Source organism: Rhinoderma darwinii, chromosome 4 (assembly GCF_050947455.1).
Source record: "Rhinoderma darwinii isolate aRhiDar2 chromosome 4, aRhiDar2.hap1, whole genome shotgun sequence".
In the NCBI taxonomy this organism is placed as follows: domain Eukaryota; kingdom Metazoa; phylum Chordata; class Amphibia; order Anura; family Rhinodermatidae; genus Rhinoderma; species Rhinoderma darwinii.
The window spans coordinates 87,836,317-87,857,070 of record NC_134690.1 but is presented as its reverse complement, the minus strand read 5'-3'; the positions used below and the strand labels follow the sequence as shown (position 1 = coordinate 87,857,070).

Sequence of the window (20,754 nt, the reverse complement as noted above, 5' to 3'; positions counted from 1 at the left end):
AGCATTTGGGCGGCTATGGAGGACTTTATACTGTGTGGGGTGCAGCTATGGGAGCATTATACTGTGTGAGGGCAGCTATAGAGGCATTATACTGCGTGGAAGTCAGTTATGGGGGCATTATACTGTGTGGTGGCAGCTATGGGGGGCATTATACAGTGTGGTGGCAGCTATTGGGCCGTTATACTGTGCGAAGGGCAGCTATAGGGCCGTTATACTGTGCGGAGGGAAGCTATAGGGCTGTTATACTGTGCGGAGGGCAGCTATAGGGCCGTTATACTGTGCGGAGGGCAGCTATAGGGCCGTTGTACTGTGCGGACGGCAGCTATAGGGCCGTTATACTGTGCGGAGGGAAGCTATAGGGCCGTTATACTGTGCGGAGGGCAGCTATAGGGCCGTTATACTGTGCGGAGGGCAGCTATAGGGCCGTTGTACTGTGCGGAGGGCAGCTATAGGGCCGTTGTACTGTGCGGAGGGCGGCTATAGGGCCGTTGTACTGTGCGGAGGGCGGCTATAGGGCCGTTGTACTGTGCGGAGGGCGGCTATAGGGCCGTTGTACTGTGCGGAGGGCGGCTATAGGGCCGTTGTACTGTGCGGAGGGCAGCTATAGGGCCGTTATACTGTGCGGAGGGCAGCTATAGGGCCGTTGTACTGTGCGGACGGCAGCTATAGGGCCGTTATACTGTGCGGAGGGCGGCTATAGGGCCGTTGTACTGTGCGGAGGGCGGCTATAGGGCCGTTGTACTGTGCGGAGGGCGGCTATAGGGCCGTTGTACTGTGCGGAGGGCGGCTATAGGGCCGTTGTACTGTGCGGAGGGCGGCTATAGGGCCGTTGTACTGTGCGGAGGGCGGCTATAGGGCCGTTGTACTGTGCGGAGGGCGGCTATAGGGCCGTTGTACTGTGCGGAGGGCGGCTATAGGGCCGTTGTACTGTGCGGAGGGCGGCTATAGGGCCGTTGTACTGTGCGGAGGGCGGCTATAGGGCCGTTGTACTGTGCGGAGGGCGGCTATAGGGCCGTTGTACTGTGCGGAGGGCGGCTATAGGGCCGTTGTACTGTGCGGAGGGCGGCTATAGGGCCGTTGTACTGTGCGGAGGGCGGCTATAGGGCCGTTGTACTGTGCGGAGGGCGGCTATAGGGCCGTTGTACTGTGCGGAGGGCGGCTATAGGGCCGTTGTACTGTGCGGAGGGCGGCTATAGGGCCGTTGTACTGTGCGGAGGGCGGCTATAGGGCCGTTGTACTGTGCGGAGGGCGGCTATAGGGCCGTTGTACTGTGCGGAGGGCGGCTATAGGGCCGTTGTACTGTGCGGAGGGCGGCTATAGGGCCGTTGTACTGTGCGGAGGGCGGCTATAGGGCCGTTGTACTGTGCGGAGGGCGGCTATAGGGCCGTTGTACTGTGCGGAGGGCGGCTATAGGGCCGTTGTACTGTGCGGAGGGCGGCTATAGGGCCGTTGTACTGTGCGGAGGGCGGCTATAGGGCCGTTGTACTGTGCGGAGGGCGGCTATAGGGCCGTTGTACTGTGCGGAGGGCGGCTATAGGGCCGTTGTACTGTGCGGAGGGCGGCTATAGGGCCGTTGTACTGTGCGGAGGGCGGCTATAGGGCCGTTGTACTGTGCGGAGGGCGGCTATAGGGCCGTTGTACTGTGCGGAGGGCGGCTATAGGGCCGTTGTACTGTGCGGAGGGCGGCTATAGGGCCGTTGTACTGTGCGGAGGGCGGCTATAGGGCCGTTGTACTGTGCGGAGGGCGGCTATAGGGCCGTTGTACTGTGCGGAGGGCGGCTATAGGGCCGTTGTACTGTGCGGAGGGCGGCTATAGGGCCGTTGTACTGTGCGGAGGGCGGCTATAGGGCCGTTGTACTGTGCGGAGGGCGGCTATAGGGCCGTTGTACTGTGCGGAGGGCGGCTATAGGGCCGTTGTACTGTGCGGAGGGCGGCTATAGGGCCGTTGTACTGTGCGGAGGGCGGCTATAGGGCCGTTGTACTGTGCGGAGGGCGGCTATAGGGCCGTTGTACTGTGCGGAGGGCGGCTATAGGGCCGTTGTACTGTGCGGAGGGCGGCTATAGGGCCGTTGTACTGTGCGGAGGGCGGCTATAGGGCCGTTGTACTGTGCGGAGGGCGGCTATAGGGCCGTTGTACTGTGCGGAGGGCGGCTATAGGGCCGTTGTACTGTGCGGAGGGCGGCTATAGGGCCGTTGTACTGTGCGGAGGGCGGCTATAGGGCCGTTGTACTGTGCGGAGGGCGGCTATAGGGCCGTTGTACTGTGCGGAGGGCGGCTATAGGGCCGTTGTACTGTGCGGAGGGCGGCTATAGGGCCGTTGTACTGTGCGGAGGGCGGCTATAGGGCCGTTGTACTGTGCGGAGGGCGGCTATAGGGCCGTTGTACTGTGCGGAGGGCGGCTATAGGGCCGTTGTACTGTGCGGAGGGCGGCTATAGGGCCGTTGTACTGTGCGGAGGGCGGCTATAGGGCCGTTGTACTGTGCGGAGGGCGGCTATAGGGCCGTTGTACTGTGCGGAGGGCGGCTATAGGGCCGTTGTACTGTGCGGAGGGCGGCTATAGGGCCGTTGTACTGTGCGGAGGGCGGCTATAGGGCCGTTGTACTGTGCGGAGGGCGGCTATAGGGCCGTTGTACTGTGCGGAGGGCGGCTATAGGGCCGTTGTACTGTGCGGAGGGCGGCTATAGGGCCGTTGTACTGTGCGGAGGGCGGCTATAGGGCCGTTGTACTGTGCGGAGGGCGGCTATAGGGCCGTTGTACTGTGCGGAGGGCGGCTATAGGGCCGTTGTACTGTGCGGAGGGCGGCTATAGGGCCGTTGTACTGTGCGGAGGGCGGCTATAGGGCCGTTGTACTGTGCGGAGGGCGGCTATAGGGCCGTTGTACTGTGCGGAGGGCGGCTATAGGGCCGTTGTACTGTGTGGAGGGCAGTGTCGGGGTATATTATATACAGCAGGCTGAGGGTATAAATATTAATTCAATGGCGTAGCATGCAATTAGGGGTGTGACATGCAAAAAGGGGTGTGGCCTCAATCATTCAATAATGGTAATCGAGGTTACATGTTCAATTAATCGTGATTTTGATCGTCATAATTGCCCTAGTCTCCACTCTTACAGGGGGCTATTTGATCATAGACCTCTATTACCTCAAAATGCTCTAAGGTATGTTACAGGGGGTTGTCCGACTGAGACAACCAGCTTGTAAAGGCAAACTTCACTGAAAAATTATATATTGACTATTGTGTTCTCTGCTGTGTCTGTGCTGAAATGAAGATGTTAGGCCCTATTCACATCACGTTTAGGCATTCCGTCGTAGGTATACATCGGAAAGACCCCCCGATGTACCTCAGAGAAAAGGCTCAATGGCATACAGTGGGATACGCCACCCTGGGAAAACTCCTTAAAGATGATCTGTCACCAGATTTTGCAACCCCTATCTGCTATTGCAGCAGATAGGCGCTGCAATGTAGATTACAGTAACGGTTTTATTTTTAAAAAAGGAGCATTTTTGGACAAGTTATGACCATTTTTGTAGTTATGCAAATGAGGCTTGCAAAAGTCCAAGTGGGTGTGTTTACAGTAAAAGTCCAAGTGGGCGTGTATTATGTGCGTACATCGGGGCGTTTTTAATACTTTTTCTAGCTGGGCGTTCTGATGAGAAGTATCATCCACTTCTCTTCACAACGCCCAGCTTCTGGCAGTGCAGACACAGCCGTGTTCTCGAGAGATCACGCTGTGACGTCACTCACAGGTCCTGCATCGTGTCAGACGAGCGAGGACACATCGGCACCAGAGGCTACAGTTGATTCTGCAGCAGCATCAGCGTTTGCAGGTAAGTAGCTACATCGACTTACCTGCAAACGCTGATGCTGCTGCAGAATCAACTGTAGCCTCTGGTGCCGATGTGGCCGACACGATGCAGGACCGGTGAGTGACGTCACAGATCTGCACTGCCAGAAGCTGGGCGTTCTGAAGAGAAGTGGATGATACTTCTATTCAGAGCGCCCAGCTAGTAAAAGTATTAAAAACGCCCCGATGTACGCACATAATACACGCCCACTTGGACTTTTACTTTTAAACACACCCACTTGGACTTTTGCAAGCCTCATTTGCATAACTACAAAAATGGTCATAACTTGACCAAAAATGCTCGTTTTTTAAAAATAAAAACGTTACTGTAATCTACATTGCAGCGCCTATCTTCTGCAATAGCAGATAGGGGCTGCAAAATCTGGTGACAGATCATCTTTAACTTCTAGAACTACTTCTTCCACAAGAGGGAGCATGTGCTTACTTTCTGACACCTAGAGCGTGCATCCTTCTTTAACCCCTTAATGACCAGCCTATTTTAGACCTTCATGACCAAGCCATTTTTTACGTTTTTCCATCGCCTCATTCAAAGAGCTGTAACTTTTTTTTTATTTTTGCGTCGACATAGCTGTATAAGGTCTTGTTTTTTACGGGACAAGTTGTAATTTTTATTAGCACCATTTTGGGGTGCATAGAATTTTTTGATTAACTTTTTTTGGGGGGAGGAATAGAAAAAAACTGCAATTTTGCCGCACTTTTTTGCATCTTAAATCTACGCCGTTTACCGTGTGGTATAAATAATACACTAACTTTATTCAGTGGGTTGTTGTGATTGCAACGATACCAAATTTGTATCGTTTTTGTATGTTTTATTACTTTTACACAGTGAAAACACTTTTTTTTAATTGTTTCACCGATGCGATTGTAGGAGGGCTTTGTTTTTTAAGGACGACTTTGTAGTTTTTATCGGTAGCATTTTGGAGTAGATGCGACTTTTTGATCACTTTTTATCAAATTTTTTTTAAGGCTGGATTCAAAGAAAACAGCAATTTTTGCAGGTTTTTTTTATTTTATTTTTTTACGACTTTCACCGTGCGGGTTAAATGATGTAATAACTTTATATTTTGGGTTGTTACGGATGCGGCGATACCAAATATGTGTAACTTTTTTTATATTGTTTGTTAATAATAAAGCCGTTTGTAAGGGGGGAAAAGTGGGTTTTTCATTTTAATTTTTTTTTCACTTTTTTACTAGCCCCACGAGGGGACTTCACTGTGCGATCCTCCGATCACATTTATAATACACTGCAATACTTCCTGTATTGCAGTGTATTATGCCTGTCTGTGTAAAACGGATAGGCATCTGCTAGGCCATGCCAGAGGCATGACCTAGCAGGCACTCACTATAGGCAGACCTGGGGGCCTTTATTAGGCCATCGGCGACACAGACACTCGGTGATCTTATCACCGAGTCTCAGTGGGATGACCCTCTCTCCAAAACCACTCAGATGCGGCGCTCGCTATTGAGCGCCTCATCTGAGGGGTTAAACGGGTGAGATCAATACTAATATCGGTCTCACCCTTTCGAGCAGCGATGCCCCCAGCCCTCAGCTACCTCTGGCAGCTGAGAGCAGGGAGATTTAACCCCTTCCCGCCGGATCACGTACAGTAACGTCATTAAAACTGGTGTCTTACCGCATTTTCACGTTACTGTACGTGATGGAGATAAAGCTGGCTCAGGAGCTGAGCCAGCGACATCACCACCGGGTGACAGCTGTATGTTACAGCTGGCACCCTGAGGTATCGGCCAGGACCGGAGCTAGCCTCCGATCCGACCAATTAACCCCTCACATGCTGCGTTCAATAAAGATCGCAGCATTTGAGGAGTTTATAGCCACCGGCACCCCAGCAACGTGATCGCTGGGTTGCCGGTGGCTGCAAAGGCGATCGGAGGGCTAATACTTACCTCCCTGTCCGCCAGTAACGGAATCCTCCTATGCCCCGTCGTCGGCGGGGCCCAGGAGGCTTCCGGTACCATCGGCAAGATGGCGCCGGCTCAGCTTCTGGCTCAGAAGCTGAGCCGGCGTCATCAGCAGTGGGTGTCCGCTGTATGTTACAGCGGACACCCCGATCTATCGCCAGGAACCGGAGCTAGCTCCGATTCCTGGCATTAACCCCTTCGATGCAGCGATCCATTGTGATCGCTGCATCCTAGAGGTTTGTAGCAAATCGGCAGCCTTGCCATGCGATGGCAAGGCTGGCGACAGTTAATATGGCAACAGGAGCCCTAACAATGGACTCCTGTCTGCCATTACGTAAGCTGATTAGGCCCCGCCCAGAGGCGGAGCCTGATCGGCTTGCTGTCCGTGACCAACTGACAGTTCCAATACATTGCACTACATAGGTAGTGCAATGTATTAGAACATCAAACAAACAGTTGGACCTTCAAGTCCCCTAGTGGGACAAAAAAAAAGTGTAAAAAAAGTAAAAATAAAAGTTGTAAAACATACAATAAAAGTTTCAAGTAATAAAATAAAACACAATCGCCCTTTTTCCCTTATCAAGTCATTTATTATTGAAAAAAATAATAAAGCCATACATATTTGGTATCGCTGCGACCGTAACGACCTGAACTATAAAATATTATGTTGTTTGTCCAGCGCAGTGAACGCCGTAAAAAAATAACCTCAAAAACACTGCCATAATTACTGTTTTTTTGGTCACTGTCTTCCAAAAATTTAAATAAAAAGTGATCAAAAAGTCGCATGTATCCAAAAATGTTACCTATAAAAACTATACCTCGTCTCGCACAAAACAAGCCCTCATACAGCTCCATCAACAAAAAAATGTAAAAGTTATGGCTCTCACAACATCGCGACAGAAAAAATACATTCTCTTTCCAAAAGTAATTTTATTGTGCAAAAAGTGCTATAAATTAGGTATCGCCGGAATCGTACTGACCCGCAGAATAAAGGTAACATGTAATTTATAACGCATGGTGAACGCTGTATAAAAAAAAACTAAAAAACTTTGGCAGAATTGCTGTTTTTTTGTCAACTTGCCTCCCAAAAAAAGGATAACAAGTGATCAAAAAGTCGCATGTACCCCAATATAGTACCAATAAAAGCTACAGCTCGTCCGGTAAAAAAAGAGCCCTCATACCACTACGTCTATGAAAAAATAAGATAAGTTAAGGCTCCAATAAGTCAGGAAAGAAAAATATGCAGTTGTGCCGGCCCGAGGCGAACATTTCTTCTGTTTCAAAAGGCGATGTATAGAAATGCAAAAGCTGAGACTCTGCGAGTCTGTGTTATTACTATATTATTATTTTACAAAACTGTTTAATAAAAAACTATTGAAAACAAAAGGCGATGTATCAAGGCACTAAAATTAGAGAACCAGGAAGGGGAGGGCTCAAACATATCTGCTGGAAGCGAGGGCGCCCGTATTATACCAGGACAACACTTTCCCCAAACTGCAAAGGTGCGGAGTGTGGACCAAAAGGGGGATAAGGAAGGCCATTTTTCAGTGCGACACCGGCCTGTGCAGAAAGGATCGATCACAGCGTAACACACATCTATGGATCATTTTATTATTATTTTTACCTTATTATTATACCACCAGACTATGCCCCTGATGTACTCTGCCCAGCTCAGATATGCCCCACATTATAAACGGAAACACCAGCAATACTCAAACAAAACTATTACCAAGCAAATTCCGCCCTCCAAAAGCCAAATGGTGCTCCTCCCCTCTGAGCCCTACAGTGTGCCCAAACAGCAGTTTACTTCCACATATTTGGCATCGCCACACCCGGGAGAACCCTTTTAACAATTTTTGGGGTGTGTCCCCAGTGGCACAAGCTGGGCACGACATATTTGACACTGAATTGGCATATATAGGGAAGAATTTTAATTTGTACCTTCCGCTTGCAATCATTTATGGAAAAGACACGTGGGGTGAAAATGCTCACTACACCCCTTAATAAATGCCTTGAGCGGTGCAGTTTCCAAAATGGGGTCACTTCTCAGGGGTTTCTTTTATTATTTCACATCAAAGCCTCTGGAATTGTGAACCAATACTTTATATGTCGCCAAATTAGGCCCCAATTTTACATGGTACTCTTTCACTCCTGAGCCCTGTCAAATGTCCAGGCAAAAGATTAGGGTCACATGTAGGGTGTTTCTAAAACAGGGAAACACCGCATAATAATTGAGAGCTGTCTTGTTATGGAGGCACAAGCCGGGCACCACATATTGGCGTATCTAAGGAAACATTCCCATTTTCACTCTCCCACATCGTGTGCACACTAATTTCTGCAAAACACCAGTGGGGTTAACATGCTCACTACACCCCTAGGTGAATACCTTGAGGGTGTTTTTTCCAAAATGGGGTCACTTCTGGGGGGGATCCACTGTTTTGATCCCACAGGGACTTTTCAAATGCAACATAGCGACCAGAAACCAAATGCAGCAAAATCTGTACACCAAAAGCAAATGGCACTCCTTCCCTTCTGAGCCCTGTCGTGTGCCCAAACAGCAGTTTATGACCACGTGTGGGGTATTGCCGTACTCCAGAGAAGTTGCTTTACAAATGTTGGGGTTCCTTTTTTCCTTTATTTGTTGAGAAAATTAAAAATTTGGAGCTAAAGCTACGTCTTATTGAAGAAAAGGGATTATTTTTTTTTTCACTGCCCAATTCTAATAAAATCTATGAAACACCTGTGGGGGAAAAATGCTCACTACACCCCTAGATGGATTCCTCAAGGGGTGTAGTTTTCTCGATGGAGTCACTTTTTTGGCGTTTTCACTGTTTTGGTCCCTTTGGGGCTTTGCAAATGCGACATGGCCTCCGCAAATCATTCCTGCTAAATCTGATCTCCAAAAGCCAAATAGCGCTCTTTCCTTCTAAGCTCCGCCGTGTGTCCAAACAGCCATTTATTTCCACATGTGGGGTATTGTTTTACTCGGGAGGAATTGCTTTACAAATGTTGCGGTGCTTTTTCTCCTTTAGTCATTGTGGAAATTAGAAAAAATTAGCTAAACCTACATTTTCTTTGAAAGAATGTAGATTTTCATTTTCATGGCCCATTTTCAATAATTTCGGCAAAAAACCTGCGGGGTCAAAATGCTCACTATAACCCTAGATAATTTCCTCAAGGGGTGTAGTTTTCTCAATGGAGTAACTTTTTTGGCGTTTTCACTATTTTGGTCCCTTAGGGGCTTTGCAAATGCGACATGGCCTCCTCAAACCATGTCTGCTAAATTTGAGCTCCAAAAGCCAAATGGCGCTCTTTCCTTTCTTGGCTCCGCCGTGTGTACAAACAGCCGTTTATTACCACATGTGGGGTATTGCTTTACTCGGGAGAAATTGCTTTACAAATGTTGCGGTGCTTTTTCTCCTTTAGTCCTTGTGGAAATTAGAAAAAATTAGCTAAACCTACATTTTCTTAGAAAGAATGTCGATTTTCATTTTCACGGCCTACTTCCAATAATTTCTGCAAAAAATCTGCAGGGTCAAAATGCTCACTATACCCCTAGATAATTTCCTGAAGGGGTGTAGTTTCCCAAATGGGGTCACTTTTGGGGGGTTTCCACTGTTTTGGCTCCGAAAGAGCACTTCAAACCTGACCTGGTGCCTAAAATATTTTCTAAAAAAAAGGAGGCCCAGAATCCTCTAGGTGCTCCCTTGTTTCTGAGGCCGGTGCTTCAGTCCATTAGGACACCAGGGCCACATGTGGGATATTTCTAAAAACTGCAAAATCTTGGCAATAAATATTGATTTGCGTTTCTCTGGTAAAAACTTCTGTTACAAAAAAAATAGATTAAAAATGAATTTCTGCAAAAAAAATAAATGAAATTTGTAAATTTCACCTCTACCTTGCTTTAATTCCTGTGAAACGTTTAAAGGGTTAAGAAACTTTTTAAATGCTGTTTTGAATACTTTGAGGGGTGAAGATTTTAAAATGGGGTGACGTTTTTGCGGTTTCTAATATGTAAGGCCCTCAAAGCCTCTTCACAACTGAACTGGCCCCTGTAAAAATAGCCTTTTGAAGTTTTCTTGAAAATGCGAGAAATTGCTGCTAAAGTTCGACGTAAAAAGGCCAAAGCATTGGAATAAAGCCAGTTAGTGGCCGCTGTAAAAACACTATGGAGCGGTCACGAACTGGTTCATAAAACCCACAACAAACACGCAATTAGGGGATAAAAAAAAGACACCCTTAGGCTATGTTCACACAGATTGGATATGCTGTGTAAAAGCACACAGCGTATATTCCCTGGGCGCTGCAGGGAATTCTGTCCGAAAGACTGCATCAAATTGTGGTGCAGTTTTTCGTCCTAAATGTCTACTGCGGAAAACTGCACATAAAACAAAAAGTTTCATATTTGCGTAGCCATGTCGCCGCGTCCCTCTGCAGGCCGGCCTCCTGGGATGTAGTTTCATCCCGTGTGACTGCTGCAGCGGTCACGTAGATTGAAGGCATGGACGAAGAAACAGAGTTCTGGGTAAGTATAATATATATATTTTTCTCGGAGTTGCGATTTTTTGCGGCGGAATCGCAGCTTTTCCGCTGAACAAAATCGAAACCTCTGCTGTTCTTTGCAGGTTTTGCCTCTCCATTGAATTTAATGGGGATAATTTGCAACAAAAAATCAGCGATTACGCAAATGCAATTGAGATGCTGTGGATTAAAAAAAACGCACCCCAGGTCAATTTCTGAGCGTTTTTTTCTTCTCATTTACACAGCGTGTGGATGAGATTTGTTCAAATATCATGCACTCTGTTGCCGTTGTCTTATGCTGCGGATTTTCCGCAATGAATCCAATGTGGAAAATCCGCAGTATTTACACTACATGTGAACTTGCCCTTACTCCACGCGTGTTTTGTAGAAAAATGAATTTGCTGTAATGTTCATATGTATTATAAATACCATTGTGGTATTAATATAGACAGCTCAATATTTTTCTTACTTTCCCAGAGTCCATTGTACTACAGACGAGCTCTATAAAACTAGACCTGACTAATAAGCAATAATTCTTTACATTTCTAATCTTCAGGTCATTGGGCAGTTAAAATTGTTTGTTTCTTTAGGGCCATCACATCGATGCGCCTTCAAAATGCATTTGAATCAGACAGGCGCACGCGTTACTGTAATAGCGGAACTGGCTAGCGTTACTGTAATAGGGGAACTGGCTAGCGTTACTGTAATAGGGGAACTGGCTAGCGTTACTGTATATTTTCTATGTATTCTCATCAAACATTTTCTTTTTCCAGATTGTCATTCTATTGTAAAAAATAAAGGAAACGGAAAGCATTATGACAGCTGAGACTCAGACCCTGAATTTTGGCCCTGAGTGGTGAGTTCCATGTTTAGTTATTACTAGATAATGTGTTTAGTTTTTATAAAATGCAAAATGAAACACTAATTGGTATGTATAAGGGCTTATTCAGACGAACGTGAATAACGTCCGTGTGCTGCGCATGGAAATCACGCGCAGCACACGGACCCATTGATTTCAATGTTGCCGTTCACTTGTGCGAGAGTCCGTTATTACGCACCTACGCGTCCATTGAAGTCAATGGGTGCGTGAATACCACGCACCGCACTTGGAAGCACATCCGTGTGCGGTGCGTGATTTGCGCATCAATTCAATTGAAAATAATATTAAAAAAAGGATGTGCTTTGAGTGCGTGAATAACGCATGCCACGCGCAAAGCACACTGATGCGTAACGCAACACGCACCGACCAGATTCACGTGTGTTTTTCACACAGGTCAATCTGATACGCTCGTGTGAATGTAGCCTTCAAACCTGACATGGTGCCTAAAATATATTCTAATAAAATGGAGGCCCCAAAATCCTCTAGGTGCTTCTTTGATCCTGAGGCCTGTGTTTCAATCCAGTAGCAAACTAGGGCCACATGTCAGATATTTCTAAAAACTGCAGAATCTGGGCAATAAATATTGAATTGTGTTTCTCTTGTAAAACCTTCAGTGTTACAGAAAAAAATGAATCAAAACAGATTGTCTGCAAAAAAAATTAGTTAATACATTTCACTTCCAATTTGCTTTAATTCCTATGAAACCCCAAAAGGGTTAGGGAACCTTCTAAATTCTGTTCCGAATACTTTGAGGGGTGCAGTAGTGACCGCTGCATTTTAGTTGTTTTCAGAGGGAGGGAGCTCCCTCTGTCACCCATCGGCAATTGCGGGCATCCGATCGGGTGCCATTGGCAGCCGGGGGCCTAACAAAGGCACACTTGTCTGACCTGGCTACATACCGATTGGGACGTGCCGGAGGCACGTCCTGATCGATGCCTGTCAGTATTACACCGACAGGCAGTAATGTTCTGGTATACGAAGTATACCAAAGCATTTTATCTGCGATCTAAAAATCCCATAGTGAAATCCCCTAGTGGGACTGAAAAAAGAATTAATGCGAAATTAAAATTAATAAAAAGATACACACAAAAAAAACATTTTTTTTCCCCATAAAGTTTTTATTTAGTAAAAGCTTAAAAAAAACAACAAAAAAACGACACATATATGGTATCTCCGCAATTGTAATGACCCAAAAAATAAAGTTAGCATATGATTTAAACCTCAAGGTGAATGCTGTAAAAAGAAGCTGCATAATTGCTATTTTTTTGCCCATTCCCCCCCCCCCCAAAAAAAATAATAAAAGGTTAATAAGTCCCATGTACCCCAAAATGGTAGCAAAAAACAAGCCCTCACTTGGCGAGATTGACGGAAAAATAAAAAAAGTTATTGCTCTTGGAAAGTGACGATGCAAAATAAAATTATTTTAGTTAAAAAGTGGTTTTACTGTGCAAAAGTAGTAAAACATAAACCTGTACATATTTGGTATCGCCGTAATCAAACCGAACCATAGAATAAAGGTAGCTTGTTATTTATGCCGCACGGTAAACTGCGTAAATGTAAAATGCATAGAACTATGGCTAAATTGCTGGGTTTTTTTTATATCTCCCCCCCCCCCCCCAAAAAAAACCATTTATAAAAAAATTCTATATACCCCAAAACGATGCCATTGAAAAATACAACCCAACCCGCAATAAACAAGTCCTCATACAGCCGTGTCCACGTGAAAATGAAAAAGTTATAACTCTTTGAATGTGACGATGGAAAAACTAAAAAAAATTGCTTGGACATTAGGGCACAGAATGCAAGCTGGGGGAAGGGGTTAAAGTATATCTCCAGACAACCCAAAAATCCAATTTTGCCCACAATAGATTTAGCCGGCCCAAAAAAGTCCACCAATTTTGAATGTGTTGCATGGCATGGAATGTTGCGTTTTATGTAACCTTGTGATCATTTATGTAAAACTATAGCGTCTTACTAATATTCAAGTCATATGTGTTTTCGTTTTGTTTTTAGGCTTAGGGCTTTGTCAAGTGGGGGCTCTGTTATATCTCCACCCCTCTCCCCAGCATTGCCAAAGTATAAACTTGCAGACTATCGGTACGGTCGGGAAGAGATGCTAGCACTTTATGTAAAGGATAATAAGGTAAGCCAGATGTGTCAGTCAATAAATGTTTAGTCTTCGTTTTAAAGAGGCTCTGTCACCAGATTTTGCAACCCCTATCTGCTATTGCAGCAGATCGGCGCTGCAATGTAGATTACAGTAATGTTTTTATTTTTAAAAAACGAGCATTTTTGGACAAGTTATGACCATTTTTGTAGTTATGCAAATGAGGCTTGCAAAAGTCCAAGTGGGTGTGTTTAAAAGTAAAAGTCCAAGTGGGCGTGTATTATGTGCGTACATCGGGGCGTTTTTAATACTTTTACTAGCTGGGCGTTCTGACAAGAAGTATCATCCACTTCTCTTCAGAACGCCCAGCTTTTGCCTGATCACTGCTGTGACGTCACTCACAGGTCCTGCATCGTGTCAGACAAGCGAGGACACATCGGCACCAGAGGCTACAGTTGATTCTGCAGCAGCATCAGCGTTTGCAGGTAAGTAGCTACATCGACTTACCTGCTAACGCCGATGCTGCTGCAGAATCAACTGAAGCCTCTGGTGCCGATGTGTCCGACACGATGCAGGACCTGTGAGTGACGACACAGCGTGATCTCTCGAGAACACGCTGTGTCTGCACTGCCAGAAGCTGGGCGTTCTGAAGAGAAGTGGATGATACTTCTCGTCAGAACACCCAGCTAGTAAAAGTATTAAAAACGCCCCGATGTACGCACATAATACACGCCCACTTGGACTTTTACTTTTAAACACGCCCACTTGGACTTTTGCAAGCCTCATTTGCATAACTACAAAAATGGTCATAACTTGGCCAAAAATGCTCGTTTTTTAAAAATAAAAACGTTACTGTAATCTACATTGCAGCGCCTATCTGCTGCAATAGCAGATAGGGGTTGCAAAATCTGGTGACAGAGCCTCTTTAAGAGAGTTTATTTAGAGGTTATTTTGTGTTCCAACGCCTCATGCACACGAATGTATTTTTTTCCTCCCGTCGACAAAAAAGTTAAGTTATGGTTCTCATAACATGGCGACAGAAAAAACACATTCTCTTTACAAAAGTAATTTTATTGTGCAAAACGTTATAAAACAAAAACAGTGCTATAAATTAGGTATCGCCGGAATTGGACTGACCCGCAGAATAAAGGTAACATGTAATTTATAACGCATGGTGAACGCTGTATAAAAAACCCTAAAAAAACCGATGCCAGAATTGCTGTTTTTTTTTGTCACCTTGCCTCTCAAAAATAGGATAAAAGGAGATCAAAAAGTCACATGTACCCCAATATGGTACCAATAATAACTACAGCTTGTCCCGCAAAAAAAAAAGCCCTCATAGCACTACGTCTATGAAAAAATAAAATTCGTTAAGGCTCCAATAAGTCAGGAAATAAAAAATATGCAATTGTGCAGCCCGAGGGGAACATTTCTTCTGTTTCAAGAGGCGATTTATCAAGGCCCTAAAGTTAGGGAACCAGGAAGGGGAGGGCCCAAAAATATCCGCTTGAAGCGACGGTGCCCGTATTATACCAGGACAACACTTTCCTAGCAAAATTCCCCAAACTGCAAAGGTGCAAAAGGGGCATAAGAAAGGACGCCATATATCCGTGTGACACTGGCCTGTGCAGAAAGGATTGCTTTACAGCGTAACACACATCTATGGATCATTTTTCTTGTTTTTTTTTACCCCATTATTATACCACCTGACTATGTCCCTGATGTCCTCTGCCCAGCTTATATATACCCCCACATTATAAACGGCAACACCAGCAATACAGCAGTTTTTGGGATGTGTCTCCAGTGGCATAAGCTGGGCACGACATACTTGCCACTGAATTGGCAATACTGGGGAAAAATATTAATTTTTAATTTGCACCATCCGCAGCGCATTCATTTATGGAAAAGACCTGTGGGGTGAAAATGCTCACTACACCCCTTAATAAATGCCTTGAGGGGTGTAGTTTCCAAATGGGGTCCACTTTCTTTTTTTTATTTCACATCTGAGCCTCTGCAATTGTGAACCAATACGAAGTCGCCAAATTAGGCCTCTATTTTACATGGTACACTTTCACTCCTGAGCCCTGTCAAATGTCCAGGCAAAAGATTAGGGTCACATGTAGGGTGTTTCTAAAACCAGGAAACACTGCATAATAATTAGAGAGCTGTCTTGTTATGGTGGCACAAGCTGGGCACCACATATTGGCATATCTATGGAAAAAAATCCTATTTTCACTCTGCAACATCGAGTGCACACTAATTTCTACAAAACACCTGCAGGGTTAACATACTCACTACACCCCTAGGTGAATGCATTGAGCCCAGAAAGCAATCCAGCAAAATCTGCACTCCAAATGGCGCTCCTTCCCTTCTGAGCCCTGCCGTGTGCCCAAACAGCAGTTTATGACCGCATATGGGGTATTGCCGTACTCGGGAGAAATTGCTTTACAAATGTTGGGTTATTTTTTTCCTTTATTTGTTGAGAAAATAAAAATTTTTGAGCTAAAGCTACGTCTTATTGAAGTAAAAGGATTGTTTTTATTTTCACTGCCCAATTCTTCCAGTCCCCATCCCCTAAGGTGCTGTAACTGTGCCGCTAGATAATAGATCCCTGGATTAGGGGCTGCCAAACCTCCTTCTGTCTTTCCTCTCTGTAAGGTGTCTAGCTTTATACGTACATGTCCCTTCCTCCATATAAGATCTCGAAACATCCGATTGACCGTCAGGAAAAAGCGTTGGGGTATCAAAACTGGTCAATTGTGCAGAAAGTATAACAGCTGGGGCATCCACACCATCTTAATGAGATTTGTACGTCTTATTAATGATATAGGTAACCCACACCAGGCCACTGGTTTTTGTCTACATTTAGTGATCAGGGGATCCAAATTTAGGCATTCGAAGTCTGTCAACACTGTTGATGTCCTTATCCCCAAATATTTAATAACCGTAGCACATTGTAGTGGGATATGTTCCCTATTGGTCTACCAGGGGTTCATCTAGCGGGAGCAAGTCAGATTTAGTCCAATTAATGGTTAACCCAGAATAGGATCCATATTGTCTGATGACACTAATTAAGTTTTCCAAAGTATGACCCGTGTCGCCCAGGAAGAGGAGCATGTAGTCAGCATACAGGGCTAATCTTTCCTCTATCCCACCACGACGAAAACCCACAATCCCCAGATGCTGTCGGATATTGGTCGCCAATGGCTCTATTGCAATCGCAAATAGTAACGGGGATAAAGGACATCCCCGTCGAGTACCCCCTACCCAGCACAAACGGTTCAGTCAAATCACCATTCACCCGTGCTCGTGCCACAGCAGCCTTATATAAGAGACGAACAGAGGCTATGAATCTTTCCCCAATCCCCATTCGCTCTAAGACCCTCCAAAGAAAATCCAGCTATATAATGTCAAAAGGCCTTAGGCCGCGTTTAGGGAGCACACAGCACATTTCCCGGGATTATCCACTGGAATCTGCAGGTTTAAATACAATCGCCTAAGGTTAATGGCCGTAGACTTCGCGGGCATGAAGCTAGTCTGATTCATATATATCAGACTAGCAATAACCTTAGAAAGATGCACGGCCAAGGCCTTTGCAATAATTTTAACATCAACTGGTAACAGGGAAATTGGTCTGTACGAATCTGGCATAAGTGGATCTTTTGCAGGCTTCAACAGTACGACTATTATAGCTTCTTGCATAGTACCGGGTAGGAGTCCTAATATCAAGGCATCTCCAAACACCGTCAATAGTTTCGGGAGCAATATATCCCCAAATACTTTATACAGTTCCACTGGCAGTCCATCCAACCCCGGCGCCTTATTGGCCAAAGAGGCAGCAGCTTTTTGTAACTCCTCCAGAGTCAGCGGTGTCTCTAAGAAATCCTTATCCTCATCCGACAGTACATTTAGACACGTGCCAGAAAGAAATTGCTCAATCTGTTCAGTCGTTACAGTAAGTTTAGATTTATACAAATTCTTATAGAAGTGGAACACCAAGTATTTGTGAGGTTTCTGACACCAGAGCTCTCTGAGAGGTAACTATAGATGACACATACGAAGACCCTTCCTGTGATTTTACAATATTAGCTGGCATATGGCCAGCCCTATCCCCTTCCTCAAAACGAAACTGTCTAGAGAAGTATCTTTTATTCTCTGCCTTTGTTAAAAGGTAGGACCGCAGGGCCTCCCTAGCCTCCCTCCACGGTGTTTGTCCCTTCACTCAGGCATTGCATAAATGCCATTTCAGTTTCATCCACCCTGCGTCTCATTGCTACCCCCAGCTTTCTAGTTTTTCGTTTCCTCAGACTAAGTTTAATGAGGATCCCACGAACTGAAGCCTTCATGGCGTCTCACACCATATTGCAAGATGCGGTACCGTTATTAAAATGAAAATACTCCGTAATATGGTTAATGATATCTTCCGTATTCAACAGCAGGAGCCAAAATGCATTTACTTTCCACATTTGAGTACCCTGTCTAGCTGAACTCGAGAAATCCGCTCTTCTAAGGATAGGTGAATGATCAGACAATGTTCTACTCAAATATTCGAGCGAATTCTAGACAAAAAAATGTCAGTAATGAACATATAATCGATTCTAGGCATGGAGTTAAATGTAGCAGAATGGCAAGAAAATGCTCTAGTCTGTGGATGTTTAGTTTGCCAGATATCTATTAACGAGGATTCCCTTATCATATGCCCAAACCGCGTTAGTTCATCTCTCATCAAACTGACCTCTATATGCAATTTGTCCCAACAGTAATTCATCAAGTTGTTAAAATCTCTCATCAGAATCATAGGAATTCCCATGAACCTACTAGTAAAGGCCAGAACTTTGAGAACCACTCTAGAATATGGAGGAGGCACATACACCGCAGCTAGAACACACTCCACACCGTAAATACTACAATGTTTACAAATGTTTCTGCCTTCATTATCTGTCATCTTCCATACAGCTAAAAGGAATCATTTTATGTATAAGAATGCAGACCCACTCGGGAAGTCCCAGTGTGAGTGGTATGATAGGCATGCCCAATCCACGCTCTTTTTGCCTCTTGTACAGTATCTCTGGTTAGATGTGTTTCCTGAAAACTAACAATAGATGGTTTGAGTGTTAACCTATTCAAAAATGGCCCTTCTCTTAACCGGATCACCCATACCCCTTCTATTCCAAGAGATAATCGTTATTTGATCAGCCATCAGCAATATAGGAAACAGAACTAAAAAAATGCATAGAGCTATACATCCCACCCTTCCATCTACCTCCCGGAAGGAGAAATATACGATTTAGATATACAAACATAGAAAAATGACATAGCATAAACCCACCCCAGGTGTACCAATCCCTCCCCTTCCCTTCCCGAACAAACAGTATCAGCAATACCATTGAAAAAAACGTATACAATAATATGAAACCACCCGAGCAAGAACCTCAGGCGAGAGCACGAGTCCACCCTACGACCTCCAAAAGAGTAACATCGGCAAGGTGTCCGCATGATAGAAGATGTAAATCCAGCCCCACTCGACTGAACGTATCAACAATTGGTGAACTTTCAGCGCGTCCGTTTCAATGCACCCAGACATCCCACGAAAGCAAGCGACGGGTATTCAGCATCATCCATCATTCCTGTTGACTCCACGGCCTTCTCGCCGTAATCTTTGCTCCCATCTATCCATCCATTCCAAGGCCACTTTAGGCGTTTCAAAAAAGTGGGTAGAACCCATAACTACCACACGAAGACGTGCAGGATACAACATGGCGTAGGGTACTTGAAGAACACGAAGATGACGCTTGACATCCGTGAATTTGGCCCTTCTTTTTTGTATGTCTGGAGTAATCAGGATAAAAAGCAGTCTTGCAGCCATTGACAGATATATTAGGCATTTCTCTGGCCTTTTTCAGAATAACATCACAATCTCTATAATGCAGCAGTGTGGCTAGTACAGTCTTAGGTGGAGCACATTCAGGCAGCGGTCGTGTTGGCACTCTGTGCGCCCGCTCCACTGCATATAGTGGTGACTAAGTCTCCTTTCCAAAGGTATTCAAAAGCCAAGATTCAAAATAGGTAGTGGGATCCATTCCCTCCACCTTCTCCTAAAAGAAAAGGCAAAAAGACACGGCGCCAAAAGTAGCGGAATCAATAAATAAGGGAGCAAAAATGGGACATAAATGCTCACCTGTAAAGTAGCAAATTACCGGCATGTAATTTGTGTGAATAAGCTGCTGCCAATCCCAAACGCAAACTCCCATGGAGATGCCAAGGTGACAGAATTAAAGTGCCTTTTTTCCCGTTTTTACATTTTAATTCTCCACCTTCTCCGGCATTCCTACTATTCGCACATTATTCCTACGAAGCCTATTTTCTAGGTCATCGGCTTTAGCTACCAATCCTGCAATAGCATGGTCATGGTGGCGTATATCCCACAAGGCAGGCGTTAGGGCATCCTCCATATCACTCACTCTGCCTTCCACCTCAGTCGTCCGGTCAGAGATTTTTTTTTTTTTTTTTTTAACATCATGTCTCAAAAATGAAAAGTCAGCAGTCACTTTCCCCATCTGTGAGACCAGCATGGAAACATTGGTGTTGCTGGTAGTGACCGCCAGCATAATGCCCCTTAAAGTCGGTTCTGGGGCAGAAATCAACCAGCATGCGCCATCATGTCCGTCCCGGAGCCCAGTATATTCCCGACACTACCTGCCTCCTCCTCTTCCTCACCAGTGTCGTCCGCTTCATCCACCAGCATATCAGCCACTGCAAGCACAGCTCTATCCTTGCAGGTTGTAGAGGCAGAGGGTCTAGCATATTGCTCCAGTCTCGCCGCTGCTTCCGCAGCTCGTTCCGTTTGCCTCAGCTGCCTGGGAGTTTGAGAGCCGGCGCCAATTTGTGCCATGTGGTCTCCCCCTTCGATAAGGGATTTTTTTGTGCGGGTCATGGGATCAGCTTCCTAAGTTCACCCCTGTAGTCACTATACCTTGCTGGCACTACAGAGGGTGTCTGCATGCATCAACCGGCTGGTATTAGCAGGATAATTGTGTCCAAGCGAATTGCCGAGCGGGAGCTCTTACTCCGTGCGTCCGCTCACATCAAGGTCCAGGCCACGCACCACCCCCTGTCTGACCGTTTTTAACTGCCATTTGCCATCGGTTTTTCATGGATGTTAAAAAAAAAAAATGGATGAATTTTATTCGTTAGGGTTTTTTGTCCCAACCCCCCTGAAAACACCACAGTGCCCATATAGCTAGTGATGCAATACCACTATAGCTAGTGCCTTTATTGCCCACATAGATAGTGCCCAATGTAAATAGTGCCACAGTTCTCCCTGTAGATAATGCCCACATAGTGCCACATACAGTGCCCATGTTGATAGCGCCACAGAGTCCCATGTAGGTAGTGACAATATAATGCTACAGTACCCATGTAGATAGCTCCACACCCCCCTGTAAATAGCGCCATTCCCCT

General features: G+C 45.5%; 1 protein-coding gene across 4 annotated transcripts in view; it reads left to right on the top strand.

Annotated features, from left to right (window-relative positions):
- The window catches only part of GIGYF2 (GRB10 interacting GYF protein 2), a 169,083-nt gene that overhangs the window by 23,220 nt on the left and 125,109 nt on the right, over window positions 1-20,754 (top strand). For all 4 annotated transcript variants that reach the window (XM_075861326.1, XM_075861325.1, XM_075861327.1 and 1 more), the window contains exons 2-3: window positions 11,080-11,162; window positions 13,200-13,329. In XM_075861326.1, coding sequence (XP_075717441.1) covers window positions 11,122-11,162; window positions 13,200-13,329 — 171 coding nt within the window. In that variant the 5' untranslated portion in view covers window positions 11,080-11,121. The remainder of the gene's footprint in view (window positions 1-11,079; window positions 11,163-13,199; window positions 13,330-20,754) is intronic.